At 36.3% G+C, this 19,675-nt stretch overlaps 1 protein-coding gene across 1 annotated transcript in view; it reads left to right on the top strand.

Annotated features, from left to right (window-relative positions):
• Window positions 1-19,675, top strand: part of LOC123247078 (contactin-3-like) — a 76,793-nt gene that overhangs the window by 30,300 nt on the left and 26,818 nt on the right. The window contains exons 6-10 of the mRNA XM_044675877.1: window positions 10,214-10,331; window positions 11,683-11,841; window positions 11,938-12,087; window positions 15,311-15,381; window positions 16,701-16,935. Of these exons, the coding sequence (XP_044531812.1) occupies window positions 10,214-10,331; window positions 11,683-11,841; window positions 11,938-12,087; window positions 15,311-15,381; window positions 16,701-16,935 (733 nt within the window). The remainder of the gene's footprint in view (window positions 1-10,213; window positions 10,332-11,682; window positions 11,842-11,937; window positions 12,088-15,310; window positions 15,382-16,700; window positions 16,936-19,675) is intronic.

The raw sequence follows: 19,675 nt of genomic DNA, 5'->3' as shown, positions 1-19,675 counted from the left end.
TTTTGAAGTAGCTAAAACCAAGGAAGTAAATAAATAGTCAGTAAAAAAGAGTAAAGAGGGAGGAAGGAAGACCAGAACAAGGCACTGTGGCATGCTTTTAATGATGCGTTACCAGACCAGGAAACTAGGATGCAATCAAAAGAGCACTAGTTTTGGAGACACAGGATCTAAGTACAAAACTCACCTCTGGCATTTATTGTTGGCATGAAACCAAGTCAACCCTGTGAACTCTTGAAACCTCTAAGTTCTCAAGAAGTTCTAAATCTTACATCCTCCCCTCCCTTTGTCACTCAAAAATTTCAGATACCATCACTGAAAACCTCCTTAAAATAGGAGAAATGCTCATGTCCTACTCAAAGGAAGAAACTTCCCTTGCTCAAGGTCCCCTAAAAGACATCCATTGCTCCATAATTAGCTAGGTCAGCCACTTGGAAGGAATTATTGAAGCCACTTAAGGCTGTCAACAAAATTTTGACAAAGTTTAAGACCTTTCTTAATTTATGCATGCCCTTAGTTCAACATCTAGAGATGGGACAATAAAGATTTTCTCAGCGGAAAAAATATACTTAGATCATAATCTTAAGTTTGATCTTCATTTTTTACTTTTCTTACATCATTATCTTAACCCCAAATAATCAAAAAAGTGAATCAAACCTTGATATACTGTATTTGCCTATATTGGGAGGTATTAATACTCATTCTGAAAGATTAACAACTTGCAATTTTATCTATCTTCTGAATTTTACTTTCATTGATTGATAGTATCCTCCTTCTTGAGACTACAAGTCCATTCAAGTATCAAGAGAGTCAACCTGTTTTATTAATTACATGCTAAGCCAAGGTCCTTTATGAAATCAAAAGAAGACATAGAGTCTACCTTCTTGGAAATTGCTATCTGATGAAGAAAGTTAAGACACAAATAAATATTACAAAAATTGGATGAAAATATGGCAAAGAAGCTTAACCTATTATGGGTATTTTGACAGGGGAATGAAGAGGGGGGAAATTCGTGAAGTTTTTTCATGATATTCATCCTATTAATTGAAACTCAAACAATTTTAATCATGATTAATCTCTTCATACTATTTCTAATGCTTTTTTAAAGTGTCAACGCTATAACTTGCTTCTGTGATTTCCAAATTTAAAAATGTCTGTCTTCAAGAACTTATGTTCTTTGGTGGATACAATAACAATTTCTACGTTATTGTGGTTTGTTTAGTTAAATGACATTTTTTGGGGGCATTTTGATATTTTAACATAAGTACCCAGGGGCCTTTGGTTGATTGGTGCATGTGTACCAAATGACCCACATAAATAAATAACTCACAGAAAATGGCTGGTGACAAGCTATCCTTTTTTCCTTAAAGACTCATGTTCTAATTTTAGAAAAAAATCAGCCTATTTTATGATATATTTCATTGTTATATTTATATATATCCAAACATGAATTAGAGAGAATACGGAGAAGGAATAGTCCATCACCATTCATTCCAGTTTTTAAAGCCAACTTTCTGAAAATTTTGGTGGGTGGGATGGTTCTCACTGTAGCAAACCCTCTTTGATTTTTTAATAGTGTTTCTTTTTCATTGACTTCAGCATTTTAGATCAGGCTCTTTGCCAAGAGAGCAGTCAAGTGATGGGCAAAGAGTCATCTGAAGTCAAGTCTTCCATCATCTTTCATCATTTCCAGTGTGACTTTGAGGCTGAGAAGATCTGATAGGCAGCAACAGAAGAGAGGCAGTGTTTCACTCTTGAATTGACCTCTCTCACTCACTTTCTCATTGTCATAACTGTTATGGGAACCTGTATAAGAAGATGGTAAAAAAAATCATAAGCATGCTTCCCAGCCACTATTTTAACTTTCACAGGTGTTTTGGTCTTTAAAAGAATTGGAACCTTGGTTTTTGGCTTTCCATTAAAAAAGAATTATAAACACTGAGCTCAAGGTTCATTCTGAATAGGTTTTATCTTCTTATTCTTTTTAGAACATTTGATGAGGTTCCTACTGAAATATTCATAGCAAACAGGGTAGATTATTGCACAATCATGTGTAGTATAATACATACAATGGGTGTTCACCATGAATTTGAATGAATAAATAAATGAAAACTTTATCAAATAATTTTTGACTTTTCATCTAGTGGCCTCTGACTTATTTCACAATCATGCTTTTAATCCCAAGGAAAATTCCCAAAGAATGATGCTATTTAAGGCTGAATCATTTAATTTTTTTTAGGAAACAGAAGGGTCAAAATTTGAAAATAAGGTCTCTTATCTAGGAAGTACTTAGATTTCCCATGGGGTAACCTATAGTACCTAAAATGGTTTTGTCATTCTTTTCTACTACATTAAATTAATGGAGCCCCTAAATGCTAATGATACTCAAATGCAAATATGGCAAACTATTTAGAATCAAGAATTATGACACCGATGTCTACTACCTTGACCTTGACTTTTGACTTTGCTAAAATCATTTCTCCTCTTTTGCCCTCAGTTTTCTGTTGTGGAAAATAAAATCTGAATTAAAATATCTCTGTGGTCCTTCTCAATCCTAAATCTTATGGTTCTCTAATGCTTATAATCATTAGAAATCCTTAGGACAACAATAACTTGTAGTAACCTGCGTTTAGTGAAGCATCTATACAAAAATAATTTAAAAACAAATCCACTTGGAATGAGCATATGAAACAGGAAAAATCCATTAATGAATGAAATAATAATCACTTTATTATATACAATGTATTAGGTGCTTATCTGAACAATAATATTGCTCCCATCCTATGGAGAGAGGACAGTGGATTGTTTCACAGAATGACACACTTAGTTGACAAGAATTTAATGTTCATTAGAAATGTTTAGACTGTCACTTAACTCTAGCCTCAGCATGTCTTGTATGGCATATAAACAAGCTTGAAGAATAAATGTCAAAATTATAGTATGTCAGTATTTGAATAACTATATCATGCTAGTTTCCTTATATAATCCCTTTGTGAGATTATACTATTTTTGGCAAAGGATGAAGGCTTTCACTTGTTTAGACAACCAACCAAATGAGAGCTGAAATTGAGGCAGCTAGGGGACACAGGGGATAGTATCAGAAAGACATGATTTCAAATTCTGCCCCAGGCATTTACTTAGCTTTGTGTCCTTGGGCAAGTCTCATAATTTCTCCCATTCTTAGTTTCCTCATCTGTAAAATAGAGCTGAAATAATACTTACCTCCTAGGGCTCTTTTGAGAATCCAATAAGATAATATGTTTAGTGTTTCATAAACCTTAAAGCACTATAAAAATATAAAGCACCATTTTTAGAAAACATTAAAATTGTTTTCAGTGCTGAAGCCCAACTTTAGTGATTGCCAATTATTTCTCTCCCTTTATTTACAAAAGAAAAAAAAGGTGAAGTTGTTGCCACTCATTATCATCATTCTTAAAGATTTCACTGGAAAGCTCAAGATGCAGATGGGAAGCCAATGATTCTACGTGGCTTTTTTCTTTGTATCTTTAGCTCTTACCTCAATGCCTGGCACATAGTAAGTGTTTAATAAAAGCTCGTTGATTGATTGATTGAACCTTGGCAGTTGATATCCTGAACCGTAGTCCTGAAATATTATGCTGTTCCTGCTACTCCTAAGACATCTGGAGATGATTGACACGGGATGTCAAGGTTTGGAGGCAGCGGGGCAAAATGTTGCCTGATTAATATTGGAAGCTAGACAATAATATGGTGTTTACAGTGATAAAAAGGAAAAAGAACCACCCATTCAACCTTGCTACCTGAACAGCAAACAAAGTATTTTTTGAGCTAGGAAATTATGCTTTTGACAGTCCACCAGAAGCATTTCCATTCAGAATCCTTACTACAGGATAAGTTTTTGCACACAATTTGTCATTTTGAAGGTCCTTCCTCCTTCAGAAGTTTCCTTCTTCCAAGGTTGATTCTGTAGATTTAATTTTCCAGTATAAGGTACCTATCACAATATGCTTCAGTATCCATAAAATTAAAAATACCCATTTGATTTTTTCACATAGACTAAATCATCATTTGAATTTCTCCCCCTATGAACACAAAGAACTTTCAATTACACTTCAGTATCACCATGTGGAGAAAAAAGTCACAGGGAAAATCAGTTTATTTTTTATTTTATTTTATTTTATTTTATTTTAAACCCTTAACTTCTGTGTATTGACTTATAGGTGGAAGAGTGGTAAGGGTGGGCAATGGGGGTCAAGTGACTTGCCCAGGGTCACACAGCTGGGATTTGAACCCAGGACCTCCCATCTCTAGGCCTGGCTCTCCATCCACTGAGCTACCCAGCTGCCCCAGAAAATCAGTTTAAAGAGAGATCCCAGAACTTCATCACTGTTGGCACAGATGATAATTCTCTTCACATTTCAAAAATAATGTGGGCTATGAATTTGTTTTCACATACCGTATTCATTGTATCTAGTTATTGTTTAAAAGAAGAATAGTAATGATGAATTGAATCCTAAGCATTTTTAATGAATAAAATGCTAATGCCAAAAGTCAGAATGTTTTAAATGACGGGAAACAGAAATGATAACGTTTTAAGTGAAAAACTTCATTGATACAGAGATGAAGTAAAAATAAATTCTATTTTTATTGGAATGTGGTTTTGCTAATGAAATTTCCTTCTTTTTGTTAAAAACCACCAGACCGATATCAAAATTGTTTAGTTAGAAATATCTGATATCTCTTCAGAAAACCCTTTCAAGAAAAAATAATTTATGGAATTCCTTCTAGCTCTCAATTTTAATGATCATAATATAGTAATAATATAATGATAGGATCAGAAAGTGGACTTGTGTTTTAATATAGACATGCTGGATGAAGGAATGCCTTTTACCAATCAATATAGGTTGTCACATTCTCTGCAATTAATTTTTATTGTTTTGTAGCTATATATGCCCATATATGATCCCCAATCACACTTTCTTTTCCTGATGGCTGAGAGATCTTGTGTTCTGGAAGGCAGCTTGGGCTGATGGAGGGAAGGACCAGAAAGTTGGGGGCCAGAACCAGGCAGGAGCCCCTCTCCTACCTCTCTGTCCCTTGATAGTTGTCTAACCATGATTGCTCCGAGCCTCAAATGCCTCGTGAGAAAAAGGATGATAATACCTGTAGTACTTTCCTCAGAGCCTTCCATTCCAAATGAGATGTTGAATGCAGCAAACAAATACTATAGATTCTTTGATTATTACTCCTTCTTTCTTTTTCTCTTTCTTCTCCCTCTTCCTCATACTAATAACAACTAGCATTTGTACAGAAATTTAATGTTTTCCAGAAATTCATAAATACATCATTTTAGTTATTTATTTATTTAGGACTGTTATTTATCCCCACTTTACAGATGTGAAAAATGAGGCAAGACAGAAGTTAAGTGATTTACCCAGGTCACACTGTTCATAAGATTCTGAGGACAGATTTGAATTTCAATCTTTCTGATGTCAGGTCTGATCCTTTGAACATCAGACTACCCAGCTGCCTCTTCTCTTCTTGTTATTCCTATTTCTTCTCTTCTTTCTCCTCTTCCTCTTCTGCGTCTTTTTCTCTTCCCCCACAAAGCCCAATATAAACATTTGGTAAATATCTTGGCTCTTTAAATAGCCTATGAAAAGAACACATATGTTTGATAAATGAGAAGGAATGCTAGAAAATTTACCAGAAAAATCCAAATTATTTTCATCACATTCTACTAATGATGTATTACTTATCTCCTGTAACCCACATTCAGTGTAACAACAAATTTCATTCCCACTTGGATAATTTCATCTATTCATTACTCCTACTCTGCAGTGGGGTACCTGTGGTGTTCAGGGAGGACTAGTACCTCTGGTTGGAGGTTCCTTTTTGGGGCTGCCTACCACCCCAATCTCAAAGAAAGTATATGTTCAAAGACCACATCCCAATAAAGCCATCTTTGCAGATGGGCTAAACCAGGTTGATAGATAAATGGGTATTTTCCAGTTCTCCCTGACAAGTCAAAAAAAGAAAATGCTCAACTTAGTCTGGCAGTCCAGTAGTAAAATAAAGTAAGCAATAAAAGCCCTATTAACAATGGATTACTAAAATGCAATTAAGATTAACAAATAGAAGGTGAAAAACTGAAAAGATTTTCTGGAAGAAAAAAAGCAAAAAGGAAGAGAAAACTTTATAAAATAACACAAGTTAGGAAACAAACAAGGAAGCAGAGCAGACATGAATACTGGCTAAAATGTGGAAGAACGAATGAGTTTGAGTGGACAAAGGGAAGCTTGATGAGAACCTGAAGAAATGACTGAAAATGGTACTGGTACATCACTAGAGTGCTAGAATGTGTACAAATTAATTAGTTTGCAATCTAAGTAGTTAATAAGCATGTCTGAGTAATTATATATTTAATGTTGTTTTGATAAAATATTTAATACTAATATGCAGGCCCAGCTCCTATCCTATAAAAGAAAAAAACTCTATTCTATGTCTTTTTTTACTTGACTACTCATTTTCAAAGAAATCAATAAGGAGAGGAAGAAATGAAAACTTCCCCCTAAGGAATACTTGCTTTGATAGTATTTGATAGTAAAACTGCTCAACTTCACTGGAAATAAAAAAAAAACTCTCAAAACAATAATCTGCCTGTAGTATATGTCAAGGTCAGAAGACTGGAAAGCCTTCCAAAGGTCAGACAGTGCTGAAAATTTTTCTTTGGGCATAAATTCCCTTAAAAACAAGAAACCCTTGAAAAGAAGGAAAATTTTTAAGTTAAACGAAAGCTTAATGTGTAAACATCTCTTCTGGAAAATTTGTACTATTAGATTTGTACTATTAGATTTAGTAACAGTATATGTGCACATATTCCATTTGCCTCATTATGACCCATGGACAAGTTTTGCTTTCTGTGCATGCACACACGTGTGTGTGTGAGTGTGTGTGTGTGTGTAGACAGACAAGTTCTAAAAGATATTCATATATCACAATCAGAAATAAGGCATCTATAAACACATAACTCTTTATAATTTCATAATTTTCATTTCATAATTTAATGCCATACTTTTATTTTAACACATCATTTTCCCTGATAATAACTCATTGTACACATCATTTTTCATGTGTGAGTAGATACTATGATATATTGAGGACTTATCTAATACGTGAGATTCTGTGGTGTTCCAGAGTGACAATAGAGTATGTAGGTACAAGAAAAACGCAAAGAGGAAAGACTATAGAGAAGCACGGTTATTTTTTTTTTGGCTTTTTCTGAAATAGTGGTCTAGGAGAGGGAGTTACCAATTAAGGTGGTGTGGGGTACCTTAGCCAACGTTTCCCCGTGGTAGCAAGGTGGTTAATGACTCATGTGGAAGAGAGGGTAACCATTGGGATTGGTAGTTGTTTAAGTTCTCATCATCACCATTTTGGAGCAAATTAATAAATATACACTGCTTTCTCAAAGCAGGAAGATGTACTCTCTGCCACCAGGGAAAATCTCATTTTTGTGTTTGTCTCTCCATCGTCTTGCACATTGCCTAGCACAGAGACATGCTTGCTAAATGATTGTTGATTGGTTTTTGGCTGTTGGAAATCCAGTATTAAGCAATACACTTCCTAAACTGGTGGATTTATAATCTTAGTGGTGAGGGTTCTTTCCCTACCAGTGCAGACAGTGCTGGTTCAGGGTTCAAGGTTTTTTTAGCCTTTGATCTCTGCCTCTTATTCAGCTACTTTGTGTCTTCACAATTGGACTGTAGTCCATGATATGAGGGCAAATAGGTAGCACATTGGACAGAGCACTTGCCTTGAATTAGGAAGACTCATCTTCCTGGTTTCAAATTCATCCCCAGACTCTTACTATCCGTGGGTCCCTGGGAAAGTTACTCAACCCTGTTTACCTCAGGTCCTCATCTGTAAAATGATCTGGAAAAGAAAATGGCAAAAAAACACTCCAGAATCCTTGCCAAGAAAGCCCTGAGTGGGGTCACAAAAAAAAAAGATACAACTTAAAAACTACCCAATAACAAATTTAAAATAAATCTTCTCTTAAACTGTTTTTTACCTCCCTTGTTTCTCTCAGTTTTATCCATCAATGCTGCTTATATTCTTTGATTATTCTTCATTATAAGCATTTGCAAATAAATTTACATTCTAAACCAGTTTTTATCCTAAACTAGATATGGCTCTGTTTCAATAAATAGCCACTGGGATACTAATCAAGTTTTTTTAGGTACTTTGGAGGAACTGATTTTATCAGTTAAACTAATTTGGGAATTATTCCAACTTGTGCCTATAATATTGCTCATAATTACATCTTATTTTATCACAAAAAAACCTGTATATCAATATAGACATATGCGTATACAGGTATCCCTTCCACATTGTATGAGTTAGGGGCAAGATGCCCCGTGATCTGAAAAATCAATGTAAAACTTTTGGATTTTCATGTTCTTTTTGCAAACTTTAACTTTTTACTTATGTTTATTTTTTAAAAGAAATTACACATATTAATAGAATTAAAAAATAAAATATGTTAATATGATTCAATGCAAAACATATTTTCTGCATTTCTGAGTTTTTCTGTGTCTAATGGCCTTCATGTGTTATCTGTGGATTTGTCAAAACTCTCCAAAAAATTCCCATTTAATTTCTTATGGCGACCTGCAATATAGCAAAACCACAATGGGGAAAGTCATGATGTAAAAAAGAATACCTGTATCTAATTCTAATTACACCTTGCCAATTTTTGGTGCTTCACTGATAGACATGTGTATCTATGCATGTAGATATATATTTTATGGATATTTTCAAATCCACAAACATTTATTAAGCACCAATGATATGTCAGGTAATGTGCCAAATACTGGGGATAAAAAGAAAGACAGAAAGATAAAGCATGCTCTCTTGGAGCTCATAGTCTAATAAGGAGGACAACAGGGAAGCAGATACATGCAGATAAACTCTGTATATGATCATTTAGAAGAAATAGATAGAAAAGATTTTAGTTACGACTTGAACGAGACCAAAGAGGAGGCCAGGAGATAAAGCCAAGGAAGGAGAGAATTCCAGACATGAGGAGGCACCAGTGAAAATGCTCAGAATTGAGAGATGGATTATCTTATTTGAGAAACAATAAGGAGGCCAATGCACTGGAGTGAAAAGAAGATTGTGTAAATAAGGTGTAAGAAGATTGAAGGATCCCAGCTATGAAAAGCATTGACCACCAAATAGAAGATTTTTTTTATTTCATCCAGAATGTGATAGGGAACCACTGGAGGTAACTGAATAATAGAGATGAAAATTGTCAAATAAATCTCTACTTAGGAAGAGAAATTTGACAGCTGAGCAGAGAATGTAGTGGACGGGTGAAAAACAAAGAGATCATCAACCAAAAGGTCATTGTAGTGCCTGATGTGGGAGATGAAAAGGGAATGGAAAAGTATGATGGCAAGAGTTAGGAGAAAGAAGGGGAAACTGAAAAGAGATGTATCAGAAAAAATCAATGGTATGTGTGGCAATAGATTGGATTAGGGAGGCTTAGAGAAAGTAAGGATTCAGGAATAACACTTAGATTGTAAATCCAGGTAACTGGCAGAATGGTGGTATTTTTTATAATACTAGAGAAAAGCTCAGCAGAGAAGAGGTTTTTTTTGGGGGGGGTGGAAAATAGTTTTTAGTTCAAATTTGGATATGTTGAGGTTAATATATAAATGAGATATCCTGTATGAGAGTTACAAAAGACATTTGGAGATTTGAGTATGGAGGTTAGGAATAGATAAGTAGATCAGGGAATCCTCAAAGTAGAGATCATAATTGAAAACTTGGGAACCCATGAGATTCCTAAGTGAAACAGAATAAAGGAAGAAGAGTCAAAGCCCTGGGAGTTATCTACCATTAGTAGGTCTCTTCTGGATGAAGAGCCAATAAAGGAGACCATGAAAGAACAATCAATGATTCTGTAGAAGTACATACATATATGTACATGTCTGTTTACATTTTTGTATTACATATCTTTCACATAAATATTCATTTTGCAGAATCTCTCACATGCATCTACATGTATCTAAGACTTATTAAAAAATCTGTATTTTTACATTTTTTATTTTATCTTGTATCACATAATTCTGAGCTACAAGATCCAGTTTTCTGTTAATGAAATGTTTCCATCATTACCGAGTAACTTAGGCTTTCAAACAATGATGTTCATTACTGGTTTATTCCACAGAGTTCTTCAGGTGATTTGATGATTCGGAACATTCAGCTCAAACACAGCGGGAAATATGTTTGCATGGTACAAACAGAAGTAGACAGTGTTTCATCTGCAGCAGACCTGATAGTAAGAGGTAAATGGACTTGACTTTTCCATACCTTTCTCTACCTTTAATTGATCTTTTCTAAGTGAAGAGAAAACAGCAGTGGAATCAGTAGGTTTCTTCTTTTTATCTCTAATTTCTGCTGACTTTATCTCATGTATATATACTTGTCTGTATCTGTCTCACACATTAGAAGAGAAGTTCCTTGAGGGCATTTTTGAAGGTTTAACACAATGTCTTGTCACATAGTATGCTTAATAGGCCCCTAGGTGGATCAAACACTTAATAGTTGTGTGACCCTAAATCCCTAAATAAGTCTCTTCACTGCTGGTTGACTCAGTTTCCTCAATTGTAAAATGGGGTTCATAAAAATATCCCCCCCCAGAATTGTTTTGAAAATCAAATGAGATATGTGTCAAGCATTTAGCTCAATGTCTGGCTCACTTGTTTGGTTTGTAGTGGATACTTATGCCCTTCCTTCTTAACCTTCCATTCCAAAATAAATGCTGATTAACTATTTAACGAATTGATTATATGAGCTCATTCTGACTCAAAGCTAATGTTTGTTTTTGATGGTCTGAGAGGACAAGTACTAATTTAAAGAAATAAAATTCTTTTTATATGTACTCATAGCACACTTTAATTGATATTTCACAATCACAATCTGAGATGATATATTTTAAGTATTTCATTAGTTCAGAAATGCAAAAGAAGGTTTCTTTTTTTTTAATGTACCCCCAAAGAATCAAGATTTTCTAGAATATGCTCTACAGGAAACTCACCAGACCTCGCTGCTCTCCAGTGCTGATTTGCTGCTGAGTTGAAAAATTGCCCTGGTCTATCCTAGGGTAAAACAGCTTTAGATAACAAATTGGTGGACAAGAGAGATGCATTAGTAGATTACTGGAGGATGCTGGGTCTGAAATAAAAGACATCAAATTCGGAAAGGTATAGGGATCCTGCTGCACAAGGGCCTCCGAAAGAATGTGGCATCTGTAATCGCTTAATGTTATAGTCTTAGAATGACTTTCTCCCGCCTGGATTTCATACTTTTCAAACAACAGACAGAATTTCAGCCAGTGTTAAAAGAAAGAGTGGTGTTTTTATCCCCAGCTAAATGGCTTTTTCCCTAAGAACTGGAGAAATTGGAATCTGTTGGAGGCATTCAGGGGGTGCTCTTATGGGTTATTTTCTTTTGTATTAAACCTTAACTCCTCTCACAGAGTTGCCACTCATGTGCAGGAGGGTGTCTGAAAAGCTGAAAAGATTAGCATGTCTATTACCTCCCCTGGCCAGCCACTGAAAATCTCCTTTCTTGACCTCCAAAAGTGAATTCCTTTACATATAAAAGCCAATTCCTCATTTTGTTTGTCTTGGCTAGGTTCTCCTGGGCCACCAGAAAGTGTAAAGGTGGATGAAATAACAGACACCACGGCCCAACTGTCCTGGAAAGAAGGTACCGACAATCATAGCCCAGTCACCTCCTACGTCATTCAAGCTCGGACACCTTTCTCAGTGGGCTGGCAAATAGTTACAACAGGTAATGAGGAAAAACAGAATTTCAGATCCTGGATTTGCGTTTCAAACTCTCATTTTAAGAGTCTGAATTCTTTATTCTCAAAACATTGCTTTATAGTGCCTGACATCATCGATGGAAAAATGTTCACAGCCACAGTGGTGGACTTAAATCCTTGGGTGGAATATGAATTCCGTGTTGTAGCCAATAACAAAATTGGAGGTGGGGAACCAAGTTTACCCTCAGAAAAAGTAAGAACTGAAGAGGCAGGTTAGTGGTTTTTGGTTCTTGGTGGGGGAGGGCAGAATTTCTTTTTAAGAAATTAATAGCTTCTAGTCCTGGGTCTATTTAACTGTTCATTTTTAGTATCAAAGAATATGGTACACTGGAGGCAGCTGAGGACCCTGCTTCATGCCTCAACATCACCCCCAAAATGGGTGATTTCTCCGAGATCTCCTTCTTTTGTATTTAATAGTTTTTTATTTTCAGAAAAATTTTCCATGGTTTCATAAGTCATGTTTTTATTTTCCCCTTCACCCCCTCAACCCTCCGCCCCCCTCTGCTGTAGTTAATTCTCATTTCCACTGGTTTTAGTATGTGTGGTCAGTCAAGACTTATTTACACATTATTGATAGTTACATGGGTGTGGTCTTTTCAGGTCTACATCTCCACTCATGTCCTCATCAACCCAAGTGTCCACGCAATTCTTTTTCTTCTGTGTTTCTACTCCTGTAGTTCTTCCTCTGAATGTGGGTAGTGTTCCTTTCCATAAATCCCTCAGAACGAGATCTCCTTCTGATCTCCTCTATCTCACATATCCCTAAGAAAGAAATTCCCATCATCTCCTCTTTCTTTCCTATCTTCTATTGTCTCATGACTCTTCTCTTTGTCAAGGCCAACCCCTTTGAATGCATCTCATCTCTACTGTCGTCTGCATCAGAATATCCCATTCTACCATCACTACAATTTTACTGTAATCTTTAATTTTTCACCATTATCTGCTGCTCTGATTCATACAAATAAACCAATGTCTCACCTATCCTTAAAAAAATAAAAGAAAAAGAACATTTGAAGATCTCCCCCTCCTTTTTCTCTCCCCTTTAATGGCTAAAATTTGAGGTGCCCATCAATATTAAGTGCTTCTATTTGTATATATTTCCTCTACTCTTACTTTTTTCTAAACCTCCTATAATCTGGTTTCTGATACTATCAGTGAACTGAAAAAGATCTACCCAAAGTTACTAATGATATCTAAATTTCCACATCTAAAAACTTTGCTTCTTCAATACTTACCTTACGTGGTCTATGATACTACCACCTCTCTAGCTAAGAGAAGATTTCTCCTGCTTCTCTTCCTACCTGTCCGTCCACTCCTTAGACTCCTTTTGTCTCTGTCCTGTTTCATACATACTGGGAAGGGGGGAGCTCAAGAATCTGTCTTGAGTTCTCTAATGTCTTTCTTTTATACTTTTCATTTGGAGATCTCGTTATCACCCCAAAATTATAATCTTTGCGTGTGATTCTTAAACCTCTTTCTTCAACCATATTCTCCCTCTTGAACCACAGTCAGCAATTTGGCCGACATCGATGACATCTCCAACTCAAATGCTTCTCAAACTCAAGATGTCCAATATTAAGCTCATTATCATTTCCCTATCCAAACTTTTTTATTATTGCCAAGGGCACTATCATCCTCCCACTCAAGCTTACAACTTCACTATCTCCCTCAAATCCTCACTCTCATGTCACATTTAATCTGTTGCTAAATTGAGTTGTTTCTATCTTCAATAGTTCGATCATTTTTGCAACCTTGAATATAGACAGCTAGGTAGCATAATGGGAAAAATACCAGGCTCGAAGGCAGGAAGAGCTGAGTTCAAATCTAGCCTCCAACCCTTAGCATCTGTCTGACCCTGGGCAAGTCACTTTAATTTTTCTTTCCCTTGGTTTCCTCATCTGTAAAAAGAGCATGATAATAGCACCTACTTCCCAGAGTGATCATAAGGCTAATATGAGATATTTATAAACATTTTTGCAAACACTATTAAGTGCTATATAAATACTAGCTCTTATTATTGTTATAAAGAAGAGGGAAGAGAGAAAATATAACAAAAATAATCTATATTTATTTTTAAGATTTTGAAAGACAATGACTCTAATTCCTAATAATTCATGGACTTCAATATAAAAACCCTTCATTTCAATTCCTCAAAATTCTAGATACTAACCTTCAATTTGAGAAGTCTCTTTACAGAAATCTGATCATGAAATAATGAATATACAAACTTAACATTTTCAGATTACACAATAATAAGTGAGAAGAAGATGATGTTTAATTTACATCTTGCATAATTTTTTCATGCCTTAGCCACAGTTTAGCCACTGTTATTTTTTCCCTTGCCTGATTTATGACTTCATATGTGTGAAGAATTCCCAGTATGGAGCCTCCCTGAACCAATACACCTTAAAAATCCATGTGTCATGGGTCGAAGGGGATATGATTGGGGAGGTCACTCTAAATGATCACCCCAGTGCAAATATCAATAATATGGAAATAGGTCTTGATCAATGACACATGTAAAACCCAGTGGAATTGCTCGTTGGCTACAGGAGAGGTGTGGGCGGAAGGAGGGAAAGAAAATGAATCATGTAACCATAGAAAAATATTATAAACTAATTAATTAAATAAAATTTAAAAAAATGTATTACTCAGAGTCTTAAAAAGTCGCCTGGGTTACTGCCACGTAAAGTGCCTTGCCCAGATCATAAAGCCATTATGTGTCAGAGAGAGATTTAAATCAAAGTCTTCCTTACAACAAGGCTTGTTCTGTGTCTGTTCTACCATTCTGTCTTTCTTGTCTCTCAATATGTTAAAGTAATTTTAACTTCAATGTAAACTAATTTTATGTACTTTGGAGAAGTTACCAAGAGGACTGACTTCAGTGCAGCATTTAGGTAGAATGTTTAGGTTCACAAAGAACAACTGTGAAGGAAGTGTTGACAGCCTCCAAATAAATGTGAAATTCAGAGATTTCACGTTGCTTATGAAGAGTGTGTCCTTCTTTGTATGTCATTCATTCCTTTGAAAATCTAATAAATACCATTAGAGAAACATCACCATAGTGATTATCTGCATTTTATTTTGAGCAGGAGGTTGAATTTTATGCCCAATTTCAAATGTTAATTTTTCTGCTCCTCTTTTTATTTTGACCCATCTGATTTGGGGAAATTATTGGGAGATAGAACTTTTTATAGCAGCAGGTGTGTGATTTTTCCCAGTGCATCAGAGGTTTCCAGTCCTTTGCTTGCTCTCACCCTTACTTTTTACGCTATGCTATCAATTATTTGGGGGCATCTAGAAAAGAAACATACCATCCAAAGTGCTTCAGTGATCGCTCTATTTCAAAAATAAATGTTGACTATAAAGAAGCTTCCTTCAAACAGCTTTTACCAAGCTTAAATATCGTCTTCTCTATATTTCTCTTCTCCACAGTTCCAGAAGTACCCCCTTCAGAAGTAAGTGGAGGAGGTGGAAGTCGGTCAGAACTGGTGATCACTTGGGATGTAAGTTACTTGGACAAAGTCTCTCTGTGTCAGCTTTAGACGTGGGGGATATGGTAGGAGTCTGTTTCTAGATTACAGCCACAACCTATCCAGGCGATGTATGTTACTTATCCTTTCATTTAATGCTCGTTTTTGTTCCATTCCTGGCCTTCCTTTCAGCACTGGCTTTGTGTGTAATCAGTATAAATTTCAACTATACATCTGAGAGAGAGGAGGCCTGGGAATTGTTGGCATTCTTTTAAGGTTTCAAGGTAATAATAAATAAGCATAAGCAAAAGATTGTTGTAGCAAGGTGAAGCAAATAATTACACCTGTCAACAGGAATTTCCAACTTAGCCAAGGTTTCCGCATTTAAAGTAATGAATTCTGCTGAATACATAGCAATTATTTTAATATTAGTGTTGTGGTTCCTTTCTGCCAGCTCAATGACAGTGATTAGACCATTTATATAATTTTGTTTTATTTTTTTTAAACTTGGCTTATGAATTGAATTGTAGTCAGGCCTTAATCAGATCTGGAAATATCTATCAAAATATCCAATGAATGGAAAGAAAAAGAAGTCTGTTATGTATTATTTGGCCTTTTTTTTTCTCCTACAAGACACTAAACCAGATATTTCCATACGTCTGTTTCAAAGTTATTTTCACATGTCATCCATATGTTCTTGATGTCATCTAAACCCAATGCTAGAAATCTGATTATTTTTTTAAATCCTGACCTTCCATCTTGGAGTCAATACTGTGTATTGGCTCCAAGGCAGAAGAGTGGTAAGGGTAGGCAATGGGGGTCAAGTGACTTGCCCAGGGTCACACAGCAGGGAAGTACTGAGGCCAGATTTGAACCTAGGACCTCCCATCTCTAGACCTGGCTTTCAATCTACTGAGCTACTCAGTTGCCCCAAGAAATCTGGTTACTGAAAGAAAATAAATTAGAAATGCAGCTGACCAACTGCTAGTTTCTACAATATTTGGTACTCTTCCCTTCTCCCTCTGTAAAGATTCTGAAACACTTTGCAGTTTAAATGCCACCAATCATAACACAGATTCTATTTTTTAAAAGACCCTTATCTTCTTTCTTAGAATCAATATTGGGTATTGGTTCTAAGGCAGAAGAGTGGTGAGGGCTAGGCAATGGGGATCAAGTGACTTGCCCAGGGTCACACAGCTGGGAAGTGTCTGAGTCCAGATTTGAACCCAGGACCTTCCATCTCTGGGACTGACTCTCAATCCACTGAACCACCCAGCTGCCCCTCATAATACAGATTTTAAAATAAGTATCTATATGGGACTGATTGTTTTTTTTATTTTTCTCTTGTACAGCCAGTCCCCGAGGAATTACAGAATGGTGAAGGTTTTGGCTATGTTGTTGCCTTCAGACCTCTCGGTGTTACCACGTGGATCCAGACGGTGGTTACATCTCCCGATACACCAAGATATGTTTTTAGGAATGAAAGTATCCTCTCTTTTTCACCCTATGAAGTAAAAGTTGGTGTCTATAACAACAAAGGTGAAGGGCCATTTAGCCCAGTGACAACTGTTTTCTCTGCAGAAGAAGGTAGGTAATTATATTGTGATTGTACTCGAAAAGCAGAGTTTGTCATTTTAGCAGCGTATTTTGCCTTTTCCCTAGTAAAAACTTAACAAGTGTTTATCGGGATGAATTATGTTTCTATAACATAACAGCTTAACAAGTGTTTATTGGGTTGAATTGTGTTTCTCTAACATTTCTATGCAATCTTTAAAAAAAATTAAAATACAACAATGGATTTTTTCAAACAATCACTGAAATCATATCTCTGTATCTCTCTGTTTCTCTCTCTCTCTCCCTCTCTCTTACTCTATCTTTCTCTCTCTGTCACTCTCCTAATCTCTCTCTCTCTCTCTCTCTCTCTCTCTCTCTCTCTCTCTCTCTCTCTCTTTCTCTCTCTCTGTCTCTCTGTCACTTTATCTCTCTGTCTCTTTCTTTCTGTCTCTCATCAACATCAGAGTTTATATTTGATCCTAGAAGTAATAAGGGACCATTAGAGTTTAATTAGGGGAAGGGTGACATGATAAGACCTGTGATTTAGGAAAATCACTGATAGCTTAGGGGAAGATGGACTAGATTGGGGAGAATCTTGAGGCAGGGAGTCCAATGAGAAGGTCATTATAACAGTCTTAGTTAAGAGTTGATGAGAGGGACAAGCTAGGTGGCTCAGTGGATTGAGAGCCAGGAGTAGAGATGGGATCCTGTGTTCAAATCTGGCCTCAGGCATTCCCTAGCCATGTGTCCCTAGGAAAGATGCTTAACTCGCACTGAATAGCCCTCACCACTTTTCTGCTTTGGAACCAATACTTAGAATTAATTCCAAGATATAAGATGGGAGTTAAAAAAGAAAAAAAAAAGGTGATGAGAGCTTGAACTATGGTGGTGGCCTGGTGAGTAGAAAGAAAGGGAGTGTTGTGAGATAATGTGGTAGTAGAAATAAAATTTGACAATTGATTAGGCATCTGGATAAAGGAAAGTAAAGAGGCAAGAATGACCCTTGAAGGAATCTGGGGGAAAAGAAGGATAGTGACACCCTTAAAATTAATTAGGGAGTTCAGAAGAATTGTAGGGGGAGGGGAAAATAATGAAATTTTTTTTTGTATCTGTTGAGTTTAAGATGACTGTGGGACATCCAGGGGACAGCTATGGATAGATGGATAGAATGCTGAGTCTGGAATCAAGAAAACTCTTCTTCCTGAGTTTAAATCTGGCCTCAGATATTTATCGGCTGTGCGACCCTGGGCAAGTCACTTAACCTTATTTGCCTCAGTCACATCATCTGTCAAATGAACTAACTAGAGAAGGACACGGGAAACCACTTCAATGTCTGCCAAGAAAACTTTAAATGGAATCACAATGAGACAGACAGGACTATTCAACTAAACAACAAGAATAAGAACAACATGCAACATCCAGGTACGAATGTTGAGTAGGCAGTTAGTGATGCTAAAATGGAGGTCAAGAAAGAGATTAGAGCTGGATATCAAGATGATAATTGAAACCATGGGAGTTGGTGAGCTAACTAAAAGAGAAAAAAGATGCCTTTATGATGTCTCATCTATGGGATGGTTACTTAAGGTCTAATATCTCTTCTCTTTAAGAGATCATTGGAGGGTGAATTATTTAATTTTCTGAATTCTCTGACTCCACATTTCCCCATCCCTGGGGACATTTCTCCCTTCCCCTGAGTCTATGTGTGGCGTTATAATGTTTACTGCAGTTCTGAACTGATTAGTCTCCATTTCCTTCCTCTGGAATATAGACTGTATGTGTTTAACAAACTCACCGTCTCTCTTATTGCTCAAAATGTGGGATATGAAATGACTGTGACCCTGGTTGCATGTTAGCCCTAACCTTCACTCTCATCTTCACCTTAGCTGCTGTAACAAATAAAATTAATATAGAGGGACAGAAAGAAAAATATCATGGTTTCAAAAGGTTTATTGAAAGCCATTTAGAAAAATAAAGCCATGTGCCTATTAAGATTTAGTTCAAATAATGTGATATTGGAAATTTGAGAGTCCTTGAACTAATTTTGAAGTCCCTGAGCTAAACTTCCTGTGGACATTTAGGACTCTTTCAAAACTAGTTCAAGGACCCCCAAATGTCCAATATCACACTGCTTGGCCCAGGCATAGTTTGTGGCCATCACCCTGAGCCCCAGAATTCCTAGTTATTGCTCTGTCCTCTCAGTAGGAACTAGGACTAGTCTTCAGATGTTGGACTCCTTTAGCAATAAGACAATCCTTTCTCAGTGGTAGGACTGAACAACTGAAAGGCAGCCGTTGCTCCCCAATTGCCTTTGGAACAACAGGTCTTCCTGGGAAGTATCCTTATCATTTGACCAAATATTTAGCCTCAACCCTCCCATGAAATTGCTCTTGCCAGATCTATTTCTTTTAGATCACATTTCCCACCTTCCTGTCCCCTGCCTGATCCTGACCCTGCTCCTTTGTCTATTAAGTCCTTATTAGCCTTGCTTATCATAATCTTACCCAGAATAGAATATCCATTGGGCCTGGAAAAGAATTGAAAGGATTCATATACATTCAAATAATAAATTATAATCCAAGCAAAAAAATAAAACAAACAAACAAAAAAACAGCATAGGATCTGGAGTCACTGAGGTCCAAATCCAAACTGCAGCTTACCTCAGTTTCCTTATCTTCAAAATGAATAGATTGAATTTGATCTCTGCCCTCAAGTAGCTTACACATGACCAGGGCTATACAATATATATCAGTGTATTTCAAGAAGGAAAAAAAAC

This window comes from Gracilinanus agilis, chromosome 1, assembly GCF_016433145.1.
Source record: "Gracilinanus agilis isolate LMUSP501 chromosome 1, AgileGrace, whole genome shotgun sequence".
NCBI lineage: Eukaryota > Metazoa > Chordata > Mammalia > Didelphimorphia > Didelphidae > Gracilinanus > Gracilinanus agilis.
The sequence above is the reverse complement of the archived record's forward strand: the minus strand, read 5'-3'. Positions and strand labels throughout refer to the sequence as shown.